This window comes from Argiope bruennichi, chromosome 5, assembly GCF_947563725.1.
Source record: "Argiope bruennichi chromosome 5, qqArgBrue1.1, whole genome shotgun sequence".
In the NCBI taxonomy this organism is placed as follows: domain Eukaryota; kingdom Metazoa; phylum Arthropoda; class Arachnida; order Araneae; family Araneidae; genus Argiope; species Argiope bruennichi.
Window position 1 is genome coordinate 129580110 of NC_079155.1, and position 23987 is coordinate 129604096.

Here is a 23987-nt window from a genome sequence, read left to right on the forward strand (position 1 = left end):
AAAAGTTGGCGGTGGGGAAAATGGAAGATTTTTTTGGCGGGAAAGTTAGTTTTTAATTAATAATTAAAATTCTAATTAAAAATTTGAAAAAAGAAACCCCAGGTGCACATTCCCAACCTCCAAGGTATACATGTACCAAATTTGGTAGCTGTATGTCAAACGGTCTGGCCTGTAGAGCGCCAACACACACACACACACACATTGAGCTTTATTATAAGTATAGATTATAGCTCGTTGAAGAATGTTGAAATAAATTTTTTAAAAGTTTAGCTGAATTCTAACTAAAATCTGATTTTAGTTTTTGTTACTCGAGTTCTGTATAGTCCTGTTTTTGAAACTTGGAAGACCATTTTGAATATATATCTGCCTGTATTTAAAAATATTATTTATCAATAAAAAATAAAATATTTTCTATAGTGAGTGCATTTTTTTTGGATATATTAAATGTATAATTTTATTTAATGTATAATTATTTTCTTTAAAAATAATTCTATTCATAATTTTTGTTCATCTGTTTTATTTTCAGTACGCACAGCTTGATATATCTAGAGCAGCATCAACAGAACACCTTTATGAAAGCATAGCTGACATAGATGGCCTGTCTGATGAAAACACTATAAAAGAACAAAACTCTCCAAATGACTCTATTGCTGGTTCCATAAAAAGTGACCAAAACCCAGAAAATGATATGGACAGTGGAGAATGGTCTACTGAAAGTGCATCCCCTACATTTGATGAATCAACCAACAAAGATAATTCTGAACAAAAATCTTTAAACTTAAATCAGTACAGATTTACAGTGAATTCAGAAACTCAAGAAACAGCTAAAAAAACCTTTATGAAGTCTGTTCTGGGCAAAAAAGCTGTCCCAACAAAGAAACGGCGAATGTCTAACTTCTTTGTACCTTGGTTAGTTTCGAGTCATGAATATGAATCAACAAAAACTCACAAAACACGCCTACAGAAACAAACTTCTCGCTCCCAAATGACTTCTCCAAAGACTCCTTGCAAGAATAAACGAAGCCAGTCTATACCTACTGTAGTTACGCCTAACATAACTATTTCTTGCACAAAGGGTGCAATGAGCTCTTCAGATCTTTTAGAAAGATTCAGAAATAAAGATGGAGATGCAGAAGGTAATTATTTTCATTTTCTACAGTGCAACTTTGTCTGTCCTCAATTTCAGTTGGAGTTTTAAATGAAGTATGTTGTTGAAATAAAAAGTGGAAAAAAAGTGAAATAAAGAGTTGAACTGAAAATTTTTGTCTAAAAGAAGTCTAAAATATTTATTGCAATTATTTTATTTCTGAAAAAGTTGCACCATATGTAAAGGAATGTGTTGCTCTAAAACTCCTTTTGTAATTATAATTAATCAATCGCTAAAGAATTACTTATTTATCTTAATATTTTACACTGTGCAGGAAATTTTGCATCATATATTATATCTTTTCTATTGTTTCTTTTCATATGGCACATCCAACTGCATATCACTTTGTTTGCTGTTATTGTATTTACTCAGTTTATTTGAAATGGTTATTAAAAGTGCAAAACATGTCTTTGATATAAAAAATATATTTTGAATGAGGCTGTTGTTGATTTAATATTACCATTTTTATTGGGCCAAAGAATTAAATTTAATGATGCCATATAATTGCTATTGACTTTTGGTGCATTTATTCTTATATTTTAGTAATTAATTGTCCTGGATATTAGAAATTTAAAAAACAAATTAAAGTTTTCTAAATTATCACTATTATTTTATTTTTTAGAAAATGAAAAAAAATAAATACAATCTTTTTCTAATAATTAACGAAATATTGAGATCCTTGATCTTAGTTAAATGATAATATAGTAGCATTAAAGCATATTAGCTGCATAATCCTTTTCTTTCAAATAGATTCTTCAAGGATAATTTGAGAGGTTAATTTAACACCATTTCTATTTTTCATTATTCTCATAATATAAGTTCTGCTTCCTAAAATGGAATTTCCTTTTTCCTGACTTAAATCACCATAAAGGCTGCATTAATATATCAAATCCATAATTTGTTTGTATGATTTTAAAAAGATTTAAAAACCTTTAAGTTTTATAACTAAGTTAAAATTTTGTTTGCAGGTAATAATCTCCTTAGTCCAGATGGTCCACCATCTGTGTGTTCAAGGTACGTGTTTTTATCATTTTCTATATGAATATTCATTCAACTTGATCTGGCTGTACAAAATCAACATTAATTGGCTGATTGTGTTATGACAGATTTTGCGAAGGATTTGTTGCATTTATTGCTAAATTATTTTATTGAATGATATTTCAGTGCTTTAAAATATAATTCATTCTCTTTATTATATGTATGCACAAGTAGACTTTTCTCAAATGTGCATATTTTTTCCCTTAAGTTTCAAAAAGATTACATATAGTGTAAATAGCGCATTTTTACAGAAATACGTTTAAAAAAATATACATTTATTATTCATTTTTGGTAATTAGATATTTTTATTTTTCAGCTATATTTTTAGATATTTTGTGTCCTAAAGGAAATGCAGATATTATTCCTTAATGTGATTTTTCATATAAAATTTTATCGCCTAAAAAAAGTATTTAAGAAATATTTTACAAAATAAAAAGTATTATTCTAAGAATTCTGTATAATATGAACATGTTTACTAGCAGTAACATTTTTGTTTTATATTGGAACAGTCCCTGCTATTCTTTCTGATCTTCTAGTATCTTGCATATTCCTCCTGCATTTTAGTAAAATAAGAATTTTAAAATTGAAAATAAGTTGACCATCTGAATTATTTTACTCTACATGCATTCAAGAATTATTTTGATAAGCACATTGTTGAATGAAAGTACTCAGAAAAATAACAATTATGTATTCATATGTATTTTTAATAATATTGCTTTAAGAACGGAATTAATCACAATTTTGGTAAATAACCTAACTTTTATATAGTTGTTTGATATTCATTTAAATCCTTATATAAATATAATTAAATCAGGAAGAATTGCACATTTTTAGAGAGATAGATTGTCTTTTTTAGTGAGCTCTATAATGTATATTTTGCATCTAAAAGCCCTTGGACTATATGTATTAAATATTTATCCACACAGGATTATGTTTTTAGTGATTCTGTCCTGTAATCTTAATATTACTATAATGTGATAAGTAAATTGCTGTGATAATATCAGGATATTTCTATTATTCATCATTAAGTTCATTAAAAGTATTTTTCATAATCTCTTTCTGATTAATCATAACACACCATTTATCACTATGTCTTATCAAAGTAGCAGATCATTACTGCCGCAAACCAAACCTGTGTTGATATCGGTTAATACTCTTCCAAGTGAATCCCTGAATATTTTGATTACCTACTGATTTCAATACGATATAAAAAACAGCAGGAATGCCCCTCCCCCAAAAGAAACTTTCTCATATAGTCTAATAAACTTGAGCCAGAGAACACCTTGCATGACTTTGGTATACAATAGTTTGGTGTGAATTTAGCATTTTTACTTATTCTATAGTGTCATCTTTAGCAAGTTTTTTGGTGACTTGGCAGGCGGTTAATAGCATCCGAAAATGTAATTTCAACTTTTGCCGTGTTTTTGTCAGTCGATTGAAAAAGAAAATTTGACAAAAAACTCTTCTTGTAGTTATGAAATCCCATAATTATTTTGATGTACAAAGCAATTGCATTTTTAAATTATCACATTAACATATTTCTGAAAGTACAGACTGAAAGACAGTCAACCCATTGTTGGTTTTATCTCAAACTTTGGCAGATATACTAGAGGTTTTAAATCTGTGTATCAAATCTTATTTATATAGCTCTATTCTTTTTGTAGTTATCGTGTTAACTTATATTTGAACATTCGGACGGGCAGGCAGATTTCCTTTAAACAGATTTTACTCACATAACTCAAGACCGTATATCAAATTTCATCCGTCTAGCTCGAAGCATTTTTCAGTTATCTTTGTTACAGACAGGCGGATATTTTCCAAAAAGGAGTTTGTAGAATTCAGAAAGCTCTAAAACATGGAGATTCGTCAATTTTTGAAGTTAGAATATTTTGAGGATTACTATACTTTTTCTATACTATGTACATGAGAAAATAAAAAGGTAGTTTACTAAAAATGAAATTAAATATTGTGTAATTGTTATAATTATCAAGTATATTTAATTACTTAAATTTCTCGCTAAAAGAATAATTTAATTTTTTCCAGAGAATCAATTGCCTCATCTGCCTACCTCAGATCAGACCAAATAACAACAAATGATGCTGTTAGAAGTAAAAATTGTGTGCCAATAGAGCCTGCTGTAGATGTGGTGGTTGAAAAAGTTCATAAACGATCACCTTCTGGAAACAGTGATCATAGTTATATTATGTTTGAAGCTGTAAAGGAAGAGGTAAAGGTTTTCTTTTCTATTAAAGTTACTATTCTAAAACTTTTTTTGAATGTGTAGTAGACTCTTAGTGATCTGGCACTGCACCAATCTCAGTTCTCTTATAATCTGGTATTTTTAATCATTTAAATAATAATATTAAAGGGGGAATCATTACCTCTGGATTTCAGTAACCTTGGCACAATATAATCAATAGGATTTTAAATTGCATTTTGTAAAATTTATTATATATGGTATAATTTTCTGCACAATTTGGAACATTTTATAATAGTTTATGGAATAAACATAGATTTCACTATTAGAATACATTTTACTAGTTGGAATATTTTGTTTTTCTAACAGTCCTTAGTCACTTTACCTTGAAAGTTTTCATCATAACTATAATTTTTCGTACGTTATGGAAATGGAAAAAAATGTCACAGACTTAACAAATGATTGTTCACATGCTATGTTCTTCAGAATAGTCTAAAAAAATTTCCAATCTCATGAAAAATCTGTCTATATTCCAGAAATTATGTCTTTTCTATAATGAAAAAAAAATTAATTTATTAATTGCAGAATTAATAACAAAACAGAATAAAGTAATAACATTTAATAACAAAATTTTCAGTGTTATTGGTTTTTCATGTACTATTATTGTACTTTTTTATTATTAATTATGTTGTTATATCAAATAAAAAAGGAATTAAAAAGCTGTTCTTTGTTGGAGAATTACATTTCTTTGTTACAAATATAAATACATTGAACTTATAAATGCATAAAATGTGGTTGATAGATTCATGAAAAAAAAAAAAAAAAAAAAGTGTTACAAAATTATTTGTTAAATTTTGCAAAGCTTGAATGAGAGGCATTTGATGCATATTCTACCTGACTGAGTTAAAGAAAATTATCTAACAATACAAATTATTCTGTAAATGCTGGCTATATCCCATATCATTTTATTAGATTTTGAAGACAACATATTTTTTGCCTCTATTATTCTTAAAGATTAAACAAACTATTATTACTAAAGATTTAACAATTAGAAATTAAAAAAATAATTTTGACATTTAAATGATAACACTACTAAACTCTTAAATGTGAACTGTTTTGCTCTTCTTAGAATAATCCCCTCCCTCCCTTTCCATATAAGATATCAGTGTATACAATTGTCTACTGCTCTTCTGTAATGTTAGGCCGAGTTAAAAATATCCACACCCTTTTATTCTGCATCATTATCAGATGCTAGATCCCTACTTCTGTTTTGGTATCTAACAACCGAGACAACTTGTTTATTTTGATTTTGTTTAAATTGGTTAATTTTTGAGTGTGAAAATAAATCTGAGCATGAATAAATAGCAAAGATCAATGATCTGAGGTCTGCAGTTTTTATTATTCTATATGCCCCTCCAACACACCAAACTGATGGTTATTGCTAGTGTATTCTTTCTTCCTTTTTAAAATTATTTTTTCGTTTCATTTTTTCCTGTTAGTTAATCATTATTTGTTTTAATTCAATTTTAAGGATTAGTTTTGAATTCAGTGTGTGGATATTTGGAATTCATTGTGATCATTATGGATAGAGAAGATTGCATTACATGAAAACAGAGCTTCTAATTTTATTTCACATCCAAAATGTAGTAGTACAAATAATATATATATATATTCACTGAAGCACTTTTCCAGTGTGCATGATATTTTATGCTACATTTTCGTTGTTAATTTATTAAAATTAGATTGCAGGATAACAGCTCATCAAAGTGGTTACACCATCTAATCTGATAAGTTTGTGGCTGGAGGAGGGAATTAAATTCCCAGAATAATATTTAAAAATTCAAAATAATAAATGTATTTAAATTTTATTCTTAATTGTTATATTCATGGAAAGTAGTAGTTATTTTAATATTATATTTATTGTTAAAAGTATTTTATTTTTTCTCAAATTAAAAAATATATTCATGTATTATAATGTATATGGATCACATTATCTGCATATGATTTCATATTATAGTTACATATTTTCATTTTTTAATTATTATTTTACATTGCTATAGAGTAGTATTGTCATTTTTATTATATATATGTATACATATTTACTTTTTTTTTTTTAATTCTCATTATTAACCATCTCTTGTTTCATTCATTTTTATTATTTCCTTTTATCTTGCTCACAATAATGAGTACGTTTTAATGCATAGTACTGAAATAATTGATTGTGGTTTAGATATAGGGTTTTTTATTTTCACAAAACAAGAATTTTTATAGAAGAAAGACTCATTTACACTACAATAAAATGGAAAAAAAAAAAAAAAAAAAAGATTTTCAATTCAAATTTTATCAAGACTCAAAAATTGTTTCTTTGCAGCTTTGGGATTGTGTGAGGAAATATTAAACATTATACTTTGAATCTTCAGTTCAAAGAAAATCTAAATAAAATCTGAAGAAAAAGGGGGAAAAAAAGACATAAAGCTTCCAAATTTATTTTTATGATAAAATTATACAGATTATGGTTTTTGGTTTATAATAGTGTTAAGTACTTCATTTTAGTTGTTTGAAATATTACATTTAAAATCCATGCATTGCATTTTGAATTATCATATTTGGGATAAGATTTAAGAACTTGCATAAAAAAATCAGGATTTTATCGCTATACAAACATACATAGAACTTAATTAAATGATATACTATGTAGCAAGATTTCAGCCGGCTCATAATAACTAAGAGAATATACTTTGATTATGAAAAGATAATGCAGTAGAACCTTGCTTTAAATGATCATAATTTGTTTCAAAATCTTACTCTTAATGTGAAACTCGTTAAGTAAAATAATTTTCTCCATAATCAATCAATGAAAAATTAAATAATGCATTCTAATAAAAAAAAATCAGACAGATTTATAATAATGTAATTTATTAAAAATAATGAATGGTTTATTATTGTTATTATTATTTACAAGAAAACTATCTAAAGTCATTTGTCTTTATCTATACTTCAAAATTTGGCAAAAATTGAGACACACTTTTATCGTTAAATTAATTTGTAATATGCATAGCTACTACCTATCAGAATGACGCTTTTCAACATGTGATGCGACAATTTCCTATGTTTTCGGCATCTCCCTTATTTCTCTAGAAGGTTATTGTCCTGCTAAGGCTGTACTTTCATCCTGTCTTTACCAAATCTCCTCTGCAGCTTTTTGCTGTGGCACAGAGTGCAGCTTTCATAAACTCATTGATAGTTCTAGCTATATTCTTCCATCAGCTCACAGATGTCATTTCTATTCACCTCTGGCCTCATTAACTTGTTTGGAGTCACAATTTGGTTAATTAATGTTCCACAGGTTGTTGCTCAAATCTTCCGAAGTTGCACTCAACAACAATATCCATCTTCTTTCATGCATGTATGAGGGTTTTCTTCAAGCAAGCACTCAACACAGATACCTGTGAAAAGACTCGATCCAGCATGTGACATCGTGATGTCTCCTTGTTGTTTATTTTACAAAACATCGCTAGTTGAGAAAATTGTTTTTTAAAAAAAAAATTTTTGCTTGTTATGTAAAGTGCTCATCATGCGAGATTTAGTTGTACTATCCTTAAGAGAAAAATTGAAAACTGAAATGCTCCAAAAATGAGGAAAGAAATTACTTAGTGTGATTTGAGGTAGCACGATTTCTAATAGGTAATATATTAGCTCCACTATGCTTTTAACCTGTTGTTAAGTAGTGTAGTGTAGTAAATAATGGACATTTTTTGTACTTGACTGTTGACATTAATAAACTTTTTTAAATTTTAAGACTTTATTAAGATAGTACAGCAACAAATGCAGTGCCAAGAAATGTTATTATCCACAACCTAGAGATTAACATTCACTGCCCATTGCAGTGATTTATTTATAGGGTGGTGCTTGCTCGAACTTTTTTAACATTGTTTTGAATTTTATATCCAGAGAATTATGTGATTACCATGGCAATGATTCAAGGGATCCAGCATCATTCTGAATTGGTGGGAATTATCCATATGGATATCAAAGTGGCTGATGTAAAGGAAGTCTAAGTAAATAAAACTGATCTTAATAAAGAAATTAGTATCTTCTGAAGGTTTGTTAGAACTATCTAGGCAGGACATTGTATTCCAGATCTGAATATATATATATATATATATATATAATCTTGAACCTTTTTACCATTTCTAATGACTAGCATTTTCATATCTATCTAACAAATTGTTTACTTCTAAAACAGGTCCTATAAACACACCCAAAATGTTTCTGCCTGTTTTGACATTAAGGAGATATTAATAAATTGGAGCATAAAGAGATAATTTCATCTTGTAATTGACTTCTATCTCCTAGGAACATGTTGATTATGTTAATGTAGAAGAAGTAATACTTGGATACAAGAGTTGGTTTTTGAAGAGTCCTGTTCCATTAGGTCACAATGTTACAATTTGATAATTTAAAAAAATTGAATTTTTTCAACATCTTTTTAATAAATAAGCATAATTTAAAGTCTTAATTGTTTGGACAGTTAGAATGAGTGTAGATGGAACTTGAATTGTTCATTATGACATTGTGATGTATTATGGGTAATTTTATAAAAAATTGAGAAATTATAATAAAATAATATACTTTTATCAAAATATTGAATGTATAAAACCATTCTGCAAACTATCCAGAAATATGGTCTTTTGTTATTTAAATTATCGCAGCATGTTTATTTGTAAAATTCTATAAACTCAATTTTTTAAAAGTCTTATTTTGTATATTATCTGACAACTAAAATGAAGAATTTAGATGCTATTAAAAAATCAATACTCTAATCTTTTATAGGTTTAATGTAAAGTTAAATTTTGGTGTGTGTGTGTGCCATTTTTGAATAGTAGACTTCCCTGCAAGAACTGAAGATTCAAGATTTATTTATTTCATTATTTTTCCATTGATTTGAATGCGAAGATACAACTTCTGAACCTATTAAAAATTCGACACTCGAAACAGTAATTATATATCACCCCATTTATGTACAGTCATCTTATTTCTCTTTTATTTTAAAATAAATGTTAGCTGCTGCCTGTGACCAGTTGTCTGATCACGATATGAAGAGTGTTAATAGTAACATGTACCAATTTTTTTTTTCAGCACTATGTAATTCTGTACTCAGAATGGGAAGACTAAACATCAACTGTCTCTGAGCAGTACATCGTCTACAAATAAAAATACTATTTTAATGTATGCATAGTAAACAAATGATTCTGATTGGTTCATTATGCAAACAAAGTGCTGAATAATAGTTGAATATAGTCCAGTTGTTGAGAATTGGGGACTGGTACTTAGATTATATTTTTAAATATTTAAATGTCATTCAGAAAATAATTATGAGAATTGTGCTATTTTTTCCTTCAGAAATAATTGTTCAATTGCTGTTCAGATTGTGAAATATTTTTTTGCTTTCTCTAACCAAAGAAAAATAATAATGATCTGCAGCTTCAGAAATCTCACAATGGTATTGGTATAGAATTTCTATATAATTTTATAAGTAATTGGACGTACAAAATTCTTTACCTCTTAGAAGTTATTTCCTTTCGCCTAAACTAGAATATTTCTTTTAGTTTTATATTTTATTTCTGATACCTTTTAATAAGTATATTGTGGACTCTAATATTTCAATTGTTTGAAAATCTGTTTCCTGTATTGTTCATCTTGCTAAATTTATGAATTATCAAAAAAAAAAAAAAAAAAAAAAAAAAAAGTAGAATAAAATAAATGCAGGAATTTACAAAACTAAAATCCCTTTCCCGTTCAAAAATAAACCTAGCAGCTTTTTGTTGTTGTTGAATTTAATGTTTAGCATTCTTAGTCTTTTGTTTATCTGATGTTTAGTCATTCTTAGTGTGATGTTTTGCATTCTTACTCTTTTTGGTATTTCTTTGCAAGTTCGTTTATATAGCTTCTGTTGTGTTATAAAATCACTGCAGCTAATATTTTAAGTATCTTTTGATATTACATGTTCATTACAGATGTCTGAATTCTAGTGTATCTTATTTCTGACCTGAAATGTTACTAAAATTTATTATTTTTAAATATTTTTAGATGAAAAATAGAAATTTGAGAAATAATATAGTAAAATAGTTTAATTTAAATGAATAATTTTTAATATACATTTTTGCTTAGGTAATGAAATTGTGTCAAAATAGGTGTTTATATGATGTATTATGGATGTTATCATGATTTATATTAATGATGTGTTTAAATGTATATAAAAGAAAAATGCATCTATGTGTATCATAAAATTGTTTTGAATTTGAAATTATGTGGGAAAGTGGTCTGTAGTTAAGTTTAGGATTTTTGATATGAGTTTTGCAATCATGCATATTGATATATATTCAATTTTTTCCAACATTTTCTTTGCAAATTTTTAGAATGTGCCACTTTACCAATTCTATGAAAGAAACATTAAAGAAAGAGTTTCCTTTTGTCGAAGTCCAAAGAGCTTATCGCCTGTCATGTGGTCTGGGACCAATGAAAATTGTTCTACCACTGACTCTGGATCTAAACCTGTCATGCCTCAGTTTTCTGTGGTTGAGCAACTTAGTCCTGATGCACAGGACATGAAAATGCTGTGGTGTGAACTTCCTGAGGTATTTTATTATTTTAATTTGTGAATATATTCTATTCTAAATAGTAGTGGAAAATTCAATTTTAGGTGAGGTCTAAAATTTGATTGCAAAATTTTCAAATTTCTCTAAAGTTTTAAATAAGCACAATTTTTGTAATTGATGTTTTTCTGTATAACATTTGGAAATTTAATGGCATGCCTATAATTATTTTATAAGTTAAAATGATCCTTGAATGATGAGCAAAATATTTCTCAAGGATTTTATTACATACAATGAAAAAAATAATAATAAAAAAATGTTGTCTTTAACTTTTGTTCTATTTTCAACTTGGGTACATGATAGAAAGCTTTTCTGTGTGTTAATTGAATTAAATGAGATCATTCATTAGTATTTTGTTCTATTAATGTTAAAAGAAATTAATTTTTAGGCGAGTGCTTATAAGATATCTTTGGCTGCTTAATTTTCTGTACTCGATCCTCAATTTGGATTTCAAATCTATAATATATTTTGATTTTTTTTAGGTAAAATTTATCTAGATTATTTATTTATTTTTTAATGGAAGAAATTAAATGGTTTGTGTGAAATTTTAAAATATTTAGGCAAAAACAATTTAAAGATGGTTTTAAAATGAAAAAAAGAGATTAAAAAAAAACCAAGGTTGCTTTGAAAAATACATTGATGAAATGCTGAAGAAAATTTTGTTTGAAACTTGGGAGAAATGTCTTTCACGCGCCTCTGAATACATAATTTTTACTTTATTCATAAAATAATATTCTGTACTAAAAGATCTTGGAACAGCTTGCAGCTGTTGAATATTCTCTCTCATGGTTGTTTGATGATTACCAAATTCTTTTATTTTTTGTAAAAGCTGACAAACATTGAAAAAAGAATAAATAAGTTTGAAATAAATGCAGGGTGTGTTTCAGTAGTAATATTTGAGCCACCAATGATTATTTGAATAATGGGCAAAGAAATATAGTCTGCTTTTATGGTTATTTATATATTAATGGTAAATGAGAAACTCTTAGAAATTTGATTTAATCTGTCTGAACTGAAACTGAATTAGAAGAAGAACTAAAATGAAGGAAAAATTATTTCATGTATTTCAGGAAAACGAGTATTGACATCACAATATTATGTATTCAATCTGTCATAATTTTTATGTACCTCATGTATTTTAAATTTTGTATTGAAATAAAAGAAAAACAATTCTTTGAGCATACATCCCCCCCCCCCACACACACGCACATTTCTCAAAATTTGAGTATTTCATCTCCTTTCACATCATATGTGTTGTTATATTTATTTATTCTTTATTTTGTAATATAAAGTAAAATAATTTTTAAATTAGAAAATTAGAAAAGAACAGCTGCAAAATTAATCTTTCAGTTTTTCTGTCTTTCCCATTTTTATGCATGTATTTCATTGTGTTTCTGTTATTTTTAATTTTCAGCTAAAAATTATCCTACATGAAGTATTGAAATACATGTATAGGGAGAATAGTGAATTATACAATTTATTTTTATTATTTTACATATTCTTTCTGCCTAACTTTTTGCTGCTTTTGTTTTTAACATATTTTGCACCATTTGATTAAGTTGTTTGCATTTAATATGTCAAATTTTCTTGTTTTGCCCTTACAGTATTTTTGTTTTTTTGCCTCTTAGGTTAAAGAAAGTGGTATTCTTGAAAGAATATCAGCCCAGGAATTAAAACTACAAGAAGCCATATTTGACTTCATTCAATCTCAAGCTTCTTTTATCAGGAGTCTTAAGGTGCTTTTTGAAAATTTCATAAGAACTCCTGAATTTTCTGATTTCGAATCCTCATCATGTGTCTTAAGCAAGCATGAACATGATGTTCTTTTCTCTGACATTGTACGTGTTATGGAAGTTAGTAAGAGGTAATATTCTTTTAATTTTAATTTCCTTCAACTTTTTAAGTTATGCAATTTAATTTATTATTATTTCTATTTTAATATTTTTGTTCTTTTATTTAAAAATTTCAATTATTTTTTCCCCCTTTCCATTAGTGAAAGAAAATAATTATAGTTGTTCTTTTATAGTAAACTTTAACTTTCTAGTGTGTTTTATTGAAATAAAAAATATACTTATATAATTATGTATCTCAAGCTTAATATATTCCTTGTCCTCTTTTTCCTTGCACACTCAGTTTAGCTGCAAAAATATTGATGCTTTTATTATTATCAATTATTGATAAACCTAAAGAAAACTTAATTGAAAATTGTTATTTATATTTTCATGAAATGTTTTGAATAATGGCTTTCTGAATTATTGGCAACTAGTCACATTTAACGACTAGTTGGTTGACTGAGAATATTGATTATATATAATTTTAGTTAAATCGTTTTGTTACAACTTTATGTCCATGATTCTATTAAATTGTTAAGCATTAAAGTTGTATTATTTAATTTTCTTGCATATGTTCTGCTCATTTTGTACATGGCTCTTTCTAAAGGTGTACTGTCTGATGACATCTCAACTTTATTAAAAACGTAGATGTCTGGTTTATTCATCTTCTAACTTTCCTAGTGATGTAATTTCACTTCTTTTATTCATTTTGAAAACTATACAGATATTAAACAGAATCTTTCTTCTTCAACTTTCACGTGAAAGAAAATCACATGATTAACCCCCCCCCCCCCACAATATATAAATTTGTCTTGCTAAATTCCATATAATAAAAAAAAAGAATTTTTTTTGTATGTAAATATCAAAATCCTTTTAATATGCTATTATTTCTAATAATGTTAAATTGTTTCCTTTCCTTGCTTTTCCCATCGCTTAAAATCACATTGCATAACTAGTACATGAGTGCTGTTCGTGCATTTCCTCTTATCTTGAATATGCGTATAAGAAAAGCTCAGAGATTTTTTTTCCAGTTTTGAGTGGCAACCCTGGTAATTAATATTTCGTAGCAGATATTTAGCTTTTTCTCTACTTTATTACTAAATAATTTTTACTCTTGTTTAATTATTAAAGTTGTAATTTTACTCTCTTGTTATTATATATAATAAGTTTTATTTGCCTGCATGATAATTTATTATTTATTTTTGCTTATATAGACTTTTTAAATGATATTTTGCCAGAGCATGTATTCTTCATGATTATTTCAATATTTTACAAAGTTTTTTCCTTGGTCTGAATTATAGAATAAACATTACTTATATATATTTATATATAATAAATTTTTTACTGTGATTTTCCAAAATTATTTCAGATTAATGAAGGAAATAACCCAACGATGGAATGATGGAATCTTGATACCAGATATATGTGACATAATTCATCACCATGCAGTACAACCTACATTTTCCGTGTATGTAAAGTATTGTTCAAACCGAGTTTACCAAGAGAGGACTCTGAAAGAATTGAAGTAAGCATGAAAATCTATATTTTACGGAAATTTATGTACTTATTGTGGCAGCTTGTCAAGTTTAGCAGTGGTACAACAGATATTTTTAAATGGTCTTTAACTTCTATTAAGCAATTTGCTGTATTGAGTTCCAAACATTACATTTTCAGCATTTAATGCCCTTAAATAAGAAAAATTCAGTGTCATCTGAATTAATACTGTTATTTTTCTTACAAAAAAAGACTATTTTTATTTCAATTATTGAATTCATATGGAAAAGAAGAGGAGGGGGGGGGGGAAATTGAGCAACTCGAAGATGTGTTTTTTTTTTTTTTTTTTTTTTTAATTTTGTTATAGTGATATTTAAATAAAATTGTAAATAAATTTAACCGTAGAAAATATTTTTAGTGGAGAAAAAAAATTAATAAAGGATTTTAAAAGTTAGAACTTCTGCTGTGATTGAGGATGGGTTCTGTCTTGGATGCAAAATAATAATTCCATTTATATGTTATTTTTCAATAAGCACTTAGTGATTGTGTATATCAGTTTCACTTATTCTAATATATGGCAATAAGATTTAACACTACTTTGAATTAAGATTCATAGAAAACAAAATAAGCTTGTTCAACTAATTTAGAATTGTGGAGTGTAAATAGCAAACGTAGAGGCTCTGAAATTCTGTAATGCCAGTAAGTATGCTGCCACTGTTGTATTTTTTAAATTAAATTTTCTTTGTGTTTTTTTTATTGCAGAGAAACTAGGTTATGCTTTTTAGAAGTCCTTAGAAAGCTTGAAAGCAATCCAGTGTGCCAAGGCCTGAGCTTAGAATCCTTTTTATTCTTACCCATGCAGCATATATCTAGATTGCCATTACTTTTAGATAATATTTTTAGATGGCTTGTACCCGATTCTCCAACATATGGCATATGCAAAGGAGCACTTGAAGCTGTCCACAAAGTAAATAAACCTTTATATTTGATTTTGCTGCAGGATTGCATTCCAAAAACTAATCACATTGATAGATTACGGTCCTGGACCATAACTTCTTATTAAATAATTCTGATATCACAAAGCCCTTTATAATTATAAGTAAAAATAAAGCCCTTTATAATAATAATTACAAAGATGTAATAGTAGTAGTTTGAAAAGTAAACTGTCTAATTCAAATATGTTTCTGCTAAGAGACAATAAATAAGCAGTTTCTTAAAATCCTTTTGCTATTAGACAATGATATTTATTTAATAACATAAACGCATATTAGATTTTTTATAGCACTTTCCTATTAGCAGTAAACCAGCAGTAAAATATTAATTGTTAATATGTTGTTGATTGCTTGATTTCCTAATCTAATATTTCTTTTCTCAATGCTTAGATTTTACTGATAGTAAAAGACAACTATAAGTAAAAAGAGCTATATATTTTTTCCAATAAATAATCAAAATATATGATATCATTATCCAAAATATAATAAGTTCATAAATAGAATTTTGTTTTATACATTAATATTCTGTGTAATGAAACTTTTAAAAGGAATATAAAATTTTTGGAGCCTTTTTCTACATATGTGTAAAAAATGAAAAATTCCTATAGTCTTAAGAATTAAAGCATGACTCACATAACTATAAAATAAAAAATTTTGCTCTAAATTTTTTCACTTTTTTTCTTTAAAATAATTCTGTTTTATTCTGAATTATTTCTTTAAGTGTAACAATTACATATTATTATTTATGCATTTATTCTTTGCTAACATTCCATCTATTGTATGCAAACTGTCTCTGATTAAAATGAGGAATTTGCTTTCTTCATAGGTTTTCATAGAATGTAATGAAGGTGCTAGAAAAATGGAAAGGCTAGAAGAAATGTTTGTACTTCAGAAACAGTTAGAGTTCAAGGAATGCAAAGTATTACAAAGTTATCTTAATATTAATATTTATATATGAATGACATTAAAAAATTGTAAAAAAATATTGTTAATACCTTCTCTAAACTCATAAGCATTTGTGGTAAAAGAATAACTGAAATAGAATAATGATTTAAATCTAAATTAAGCATGACTATTTTTTCATAGATCTTTTATTGATTAAGCAAATAAGTTTTTGATATTCTGCAGTTTTCTTTAAAACAATATATTTTCTTTAGCTGTAAAATTTTAAATTTTAATGTATTTTTTAATTTTTAATTTACAGTTTGAAGTATTTGCTCATTTTTATCATAGAGTTTTTTAAATTCCTTTTTTAGTTGCAATAATACATTGGTTAATAAAAAAAAATACAGGAGGAAAGTCTGTTATTAAAAATTAAAACAAATGATTAAATCAAAATATTAAGAAGAAATCTGAAATTTAAAGATGTTTCATGAACTGATCTGCAAAATTGTTATGTTTAATATATTTCTCCATGAATATTATGAAGTCTTTGGGCAATATCAAGCCCATAGTTATTTAATGAACTACAAGAAATCAAAGCTTATCTCAAGAAAAAAAAAAAACATATCAGTTAACTTCTGCTTGTTAATGAAATGTTTAATTTATATTAGTTTATTCATAATCTGTAGCACACCAATTTTGTAGATCTTCATATCCTATAATTATGACACCTGACTTTTTATGAGGCTAATAAAGAGTTATTTCATCATTGAGTTGCTTTATATTGTGAAAAAAATAAATGATTGTCAAGAATATGCATCTCGATTTCAATGAGCAACATCATTTTTCCCATACACACAGATAACAAGTATCCATTTTGGCCATGTTTTGCAATAAAAATAACAAATACCATTATGGCTTTGTTTTGCAACAAGTCTCCTTAAATTGAAATATGTATTGATTTTAATCCTGTTTCCACATACTTTTTAAAACTTTTTTTATTAAATTTTTTATCCTTGGATCAATTTGTCAGTATTTGCTTAAATTTTGTAAATCATCCATATCAGAAGAGCCAACAATAAAGTTACCATATTCTGAAAAATTTTCTGTACTACATTTTTCATACATTGATATATTATTTTGTGAAACAAAGTGGCTGCATTGGATTTCATCCTTTTTTTTTTTATCTTATCATTTTAACTTCTTCATATTATTTCCCATTAATGTACATGTTTCTTTGGTTAAAATTTATTTTGGCTGTGTTTATTGCAAAAAATTGAATATCAGTTAATATTTAGTGTATTGAAATTTCAATCAAGAATGAAGAGTAAAACATGATCTATAGAGCATAAAACTTAAGGAAGAATTAAGCGGAATAAAATTAACTTTTAAAAAATGAGCAAGGTTTCTGCTGATGTTTAATTTCTAATTTAAATTATTAGGGAAAGAATTAAGTAATAATACACAGCACTTTTTTTTTTTAATTTTAATCTAGTCTTATTTATTATTTTAATGAATTTTTGCTTTATATAAAGCATTAATTGGGGTTGCAAATGGTAAATTTTATGATTGTAAAATTAAAATAATAATATTTGGGATTTTCAGGTGATTCCTTTGATATCTGCTTCAAGGTGGCTGTTGAAAAAAGGTGAATTAACGAAATTAGAGTTTGATAAAAAGACATTTGGTCGCTCAAATCGTTGTATACGTGTTCCTATTTACCTTTTCCTATTTAACGATGTCCTGATTATCACTAAAAAGAAAAAGTAAGTATCATAAATAAATTAGAAAATTCTCATATTAATAGAATTGAACATCGTGTACAACTTTAGTAATTTTATAATTAATGCTATGTAACAAATTTTCCTTATTATTCTTTTAGTGACGATTGCTATACGGTTGTGGATTACTGTTTACGAGAAAAAGTTCAGGCCATGGTGGTCAATGCAAAAGATCTTCAACAACCTGTAGTTGTCCCAAATACTTGTAGATATTTGCTTTATCTCACCTTATTTAATAATCACCAAGGCAGTGCTGTTGATATGATATTGAATTGCACTCTTCTGTAAGTTTATAATAATTATACTTTGCAATATTATTGAATGGATGATTTTAAGCATTTTTGGCACATTTCAGTATTTTTTAATTTTGAAAGATAAAAATTTTTTAATGTAATATTTTTTTAAATATATCAACAAGTTCTATGTTGCATGTACCATTTTTTGTGACATATTTGTCAATTATGTATCAATTAGTGTCTAAGACTGTGGGGGAAAAAAGGCAATTAGATAAATTAATTTATAAATTTTTAAGATTAAATTGTAAAGTTTCATTTTTATATAATCTTATTTCCACCTCTTGCATGAAGCTTTTCTTTACTTGAATTTAATGAATAAATATTATCATTGTTGAAGCTGTTGTTTGAAATTTGATATTCTGAGAGTCTACTCTCCAAATGACATAACAAAGTATAGATAGTTTCATTTTATAAGTATGCTATTTTTACCCCCACTTTTCATTACTATTAATCATTTTAGTAAAATATCCTTGATATACTAATATCACAAGCATAAATATTTTACTTTTTTTGTGATTCAAACTGTCCAAATTTTAAAACTGGATTTCATCATTTGAGAGTAATGAATGGCCATCTAAAGAAATTGGAGTATATCAATTGAATGATATTCAGAGCTTCTTAAATTGGCAATTTTGGTTGCATCAAAGTTGAATCCTTTTGTTTAAAATATTAGGGTGTCAATAATATTTTACTAAACAGGCTAAATATGATTGATAGGAATTGAAGATACAGAATTCACAATTTTTTTCAAAAATTTCAAAAACCATGTAAAATATAATTCTTTAAACATTTTTTTCCCTGATATATATTTATCTCTAAAAGGTGTTTTTTGTATAATCAAATACCAAATTATACTACTGAAAAATTGCTAAAACTGCATCTGCTATATTCTGCTTTAGAAATAAATGTTTCCTCTTGGTAATGCAAATTGTAAGAAATATAACAAATGTAGTGTATAAATTTCAAGTATTTAATTTAAATAAATCTATTGTAGCTGCTAACATATAGTTTTATTTACTAACAATAATTTTTTTTTTTTTTTTTAAATTTTGAAAATAATTCTTTGTTGTTGGTTTTTCAAAGAGAGAGACTTGCTTCTAATGAAGATGACAAAATGATTATTCCTTTAAAACGTTTTAAAAAGAATTCCCGGACTGGTGCATGAAAATTGTTTTCCTATTTGTAACAAGTCAAACTATTGTTTATATTTCTGCTTTTTATTACTTATATGCTACCAATGAAAAGCTGAATATGCAAATATTTTATTTTAATTATATAATTTTCAAAAACTATCTATTATTTTATGTTTTAAGTTTCTTGAGGTTTTTAGGAATCCTAATTTTAATAATAAATCTTTTTTCTTTTTTTTCTTTTGACTTTTTAGTAGATTTGTTTGTAAACTTAACTGTTATGAAAAGAAATGTGCATTTTACATTTCAACCAAATAATTTTTTTTAATTATTGGGTTGATGAATGTCTTTGATTTTATTCATTCATTCTCCCTTTTTCAGCACCAAAATATTTTTTAAAAAAATTATCTTATTTTCTTAGGAGTGAAAGAACCCGTTGGATTGAAGCCATTCAAAATGTTCCTCAAAACAAGCCATGTGAAGTCTGGGAATATGGTAAAATTATTATTCTTCCTTTTTATGTTACAAATAAGTTATTTGTTATGAAAAATTTTCAATAGCAATATATAAATAAGCAATATATAATTCAGTCTTGGTAAACTTATAACTAATCATTTTTGATATTGTTAAAAGTTCTTAAGAATTGATATGTGTATAAATAAAAGGACTTATAAATTTAGAAAATGAACTATATCAGATTTATGTAAAATTGATGCTGAAAATATAGTTTTGTTCAATTAGTTTTATACTTTAGAATGATTTGTATGCATTATGATCATTTCTTATCTATCATAGAACATAATTTTGTGCAAATAGTGTTATAGGTAAGGAATCTTGAGAACAAAAAAAAAAAAAAAAATAAATAAAAAAAAAAGGTTTTTATAAAAGAAATGTGTTTATATATTTAATAGCTCATTAATACTATTGCAAAATATTGAAAAACTGATTTTAGCTGTCTGGTTTAGAATCATTTTGATTTAACAGCAGTATGACCTCTGTTTATTAATTTTTTTAAATTATTCTAGAAATTTTCTGTTTATCAATTTAATGTTATTGCTACATTGTTATTATTATTATAGCAGAATATTATAAATTATAATGCATGATAAAATTTTGACAATTGTGTACCTCTTAATGCATATTATTTTCAATTGCTTGAAAATCTATTAGATTTATTGGATGTATGCTATTAGTCATTAATGAATTTGTTTGAAAAATTGCCGATCGAAAAAAAATTAGCACTAGATCCAAGAAAGCATAAATTCCAGCTTACAAGAAATCAATTCACCTGTTTGAAGTTGGAAAAAATAAACTTAGGGTGTTTTTTTTTTTAAAGCATTTTGTTGAAAAATTTTATTTAAAAAAAATTTGTTATGGGCATATTTTAGTATAAATATTTGCTGTTAGTCATAAATGAAATTGTCCAAATAAATGACTTATTTATTAATACATTAAAAACATTTTTTTAGATTGTCCCCAAGTACAATGTGTGAGAAGTTACATAGCACAGCAGCCAGATGAGCTTTCACTTCAGGAATCGGATGTTGTGACTGTTCACCGAAAAATGAATGATGGTATGTATAGATATAACTGAAAAATAGTGCACTCTAAAAGATGGTTATAATATTATTATATTCTTGCTCCTATTCTTCTTATTTTTAATGTACCTATAATTTTTATTTAAAAACAGAATTACAGGTAATTTTGCATGAACTGCTCTCAGTAGTGATGTGCAAATTCACTTCTTTCTTATTGGCAGCCTTGATTCCTTTGATGTGCAATTATCTTAAAAATTTTCTGTTTTTCTGACTTTATAAAATTTATTCACCATTTTATAATTTGTTTAGTGATTTTTAATTTATTTTTGTCCAGTAGTTAATAGTTTTCTTCATTATCTTATTATTCTTATGTAGAAAAGGGTGGGGCTTATGTTTATATATCTGATTATCTTCTTTAGCAATGAAAACAACAGTATACCTATAAATACCTATTCAAATTAATAATTAGATTCATATGGCCAATTAATATTAATTGATATAATCTTTTAATAAATTTTTTTAAAAACAAAGACAAGGATACTGTGCTCCATATTTTTCCAATATTTGAAAATGATGGATAAAATTAATTTCTCATAAAAATTGTCAAATTTTTTGTTCAATAATTTATATTTTTTCCTCTTAAAAATTATCCGTGTATTTGTTTCATAAGAGATTGTCTAAGGAAAAAGATTTTTTCATTGTTCTTTCAAGGATGAACAGTTAAAATTTTTATACAGTTTGGTTAAAAGATTAAAGAGAATGGTTTAACAAATTAGTTTTGCTTACTAGACAGATTATTGCTTTGATCAAGATTTTAGTGCTGGTTAATGAATGCTTGTGCTAAATTTATATCACATTTCCAAATCTTTTATTGTTATTTCATAATAAATAAAACTTTTCCATATTTCATAATCTTTTATCTTTTTAATTTTTCAGGTAAAAAAAATCTTTCATATTCAATCAAATATTAATAAATTTTTATAAAATAATCATTGTGATATGTGTATTTCCATAGTATATTTTATCTATACTATCTATGGTGAATTCAAATATATTTTTGTTTCTTAGTTATTTATGCACATGTAATGGACATTCATATGCTTGCAGTTACAGTGTATGCATTACATAGGTGGAATTATTATAATCCTTGATAATTTGGTTTATTCTTTTATATTTTGATTTCTGTATGATAATATAATTTTAAAGAATCTTCTTGTCATGAAATATAAGTATTTAACTTATTGTCTTCATTGAAATATATCCTTTACAGGATGGTATGAAGGGCGACGACTGAGAGATGGACTCCAGGGTTGGTTTCCAGCATCTTATACAATGGACATTCCTTGCTCACGTGCCAGAGCTTCCAATCTAAGACAGTGCTACAGATTACTTATGTTGTCACAAACACAATAATCTGTGCAATGTGCAGTTGCTTGACATTACAAATTGTTGTGTTCAGTTAACTTGATGTGTTTCACTGGATTAAATTTTTTAGCTGTAAAAATACTTAAAATTAAAAGGCTATTCATCAGCAAACTTTGAAGAAATTTTTTTATTAATTTTTATTTCAAATATTTGTTTTTAATATTATGCATTTTATTTTCATTGAATTTGATAACTAAAATGGTATGTTCAACTAAATTAGCAAAACTTTTTGTGTGTTGGCTATTTTTTTTGTTTGTTTTTTCCTGTGTAAATATATTTAAATAAATTATTTTTGCATCTGGTTTAAACATTTTAATTTTGATATTGATTCAGTCTTTGAACTACAGTGCTATTGTGAAAGTCCCCTTAAAGTTTATATTTCTTATAGGTTCTTTCTTTTGATTACCACCAAATCACATCAGTTTTATAAATATTGATGGTATTATTTATATTATTTTGTTTCATTAACAATATTTGACATACATTATTTTTAAAATTGACTTTAATAAAATATTTTAATGAATGTTTTCTTTATATTATTCTTCATACTCATCATAATTTCTGTACATAGCAGTACATTCCATAGCAACTTCACAATTGTAATCTATCAATGTATGTATGCAAGGAAATAATTTAATTATTTTTGTTTAATGCTTTATTCTCGGAAATGTACAAAAGAAGTCTGTGTGGCTTTCAAAACTGAATTTAACTATAAATACTAATTAGGAAGAGTAATTTGATTCTCATCGGTGAAGTGCAATTCAAACTTTTTCTTTTTTGCTTGAAAACAAAGTGTAGTTGATAAAGCAAAAGGTAAAATTTGTATTAAGAATTGCAAAATCAGTTTACTTCTAGAATATAATTGTAAAAAAATATATATATAATGTGCTTTATCATACTCGGAAAGCTGTATATATCTTCAAGTTTTCGCTTTTGTTATTGTTTTGTATAAGATTTGTCTGTATTTTACTTTTTTTTTAATTTGATTTTATACACTAAAATTTTCTACATTTAGTGAAATAAAATTTTTTTATCAATAATTGTTTGATTATATTATTGTGTTTACATTGTTTCTCTCACAAAACTTTTATGCATAAAATTACCTTTAAAAAGAAACTTTATTTTTAGAGATCTCCTTGAATTTCAAAATAAAATTATGTTTGCGTGTATGAGAACATAAAAAATAAACAACTAGGTAGTGGGAAATTTGGCTCCTTTTACACTAAAACTGTAAAATTGTAAAGAAAATTGATTATTATTAAGTATGCTGAAAATGGAAAGTCTGTGCCAGAAATATCAGGGAAGTCATTTAGTGGTTCATGACATTATAAAACACTTCAAAGCCAATAATCAGGTGGAAAAGTAAGTCTAAGACAACCCACAATAAGATTTCCAAAGAAACAGAAGAGCTATATTTAGTAAGAAAAGTAAAAGCAAATCCGTTCATTAGTGCACCAATGCTATATGTAATTGCTAAAAAAGAAATAGGGAAAAAAGTTAGCCTATCAACAATAAGAAATGTGCTCCATAACCCAGATCTCAATGGAAGTAAAAACAGACAAAAGCCTTTCATAAGTAA

General features: G+C 26.3%; 1 protein-coding gene across 3 annotated transcripts in view; it reads left to right on the forward strand.

The window, feature by feature from the left end:
- Window positions 1-23359, forward strand: part of LOC129968597 (uncharacterized) — an 88538-nt gene extending 65179 nt beyond the window's left edge. For all 3 annotated transcript variants that reach the window (XM_056082656.1, XM_056082655.1, XM_056082657.1), the window contains 13 exons: window positions 527-1136; window positions 2116-2161; window positions 4229-4412; window positions 10802-11020; window positions 12667-12902; window positions 14240-14395; window positions 15127-15331; window positions 16183-16275; window positions 17844-18004; window positions 18121-18303; window positions 19867-19940; window positions 20915-21019; window positions 22254-23359. In XM_056082656.1, the coding sequence (XP_055938631.1) occupies window positions 527-1136; window positions 2116-2161; window positions 4229-4412; window positions 10802-11020; window positions 12667-12902; window positions 14240-14395; window positions 15127-15331; window positions 16183-16275; window positions 17844-18004; window positions 18121-18303; window positions 19867-19940; window positions 20915-21019; window positions 22254-22396 (2415 nt within the window). In that variant the 3' untranslated portion in view covers window positions 22397-23359. The remainder of the gene's footprint in view (window positions 1-526; window positions 1137-2115; window positions 2162-4228; window positions 4413-10801; window positions 11021-12666; window positions 12903-14239; window positions 14396-15126; window positions 15332-16182; window positions 16276-17843; window positions 18005-18120; window positions 18304-19866; window positions 19941-20914; window positions 21020-22253) is intronic.
- Window positions 23360-23987: the final 628 nt, after the last annotated feature.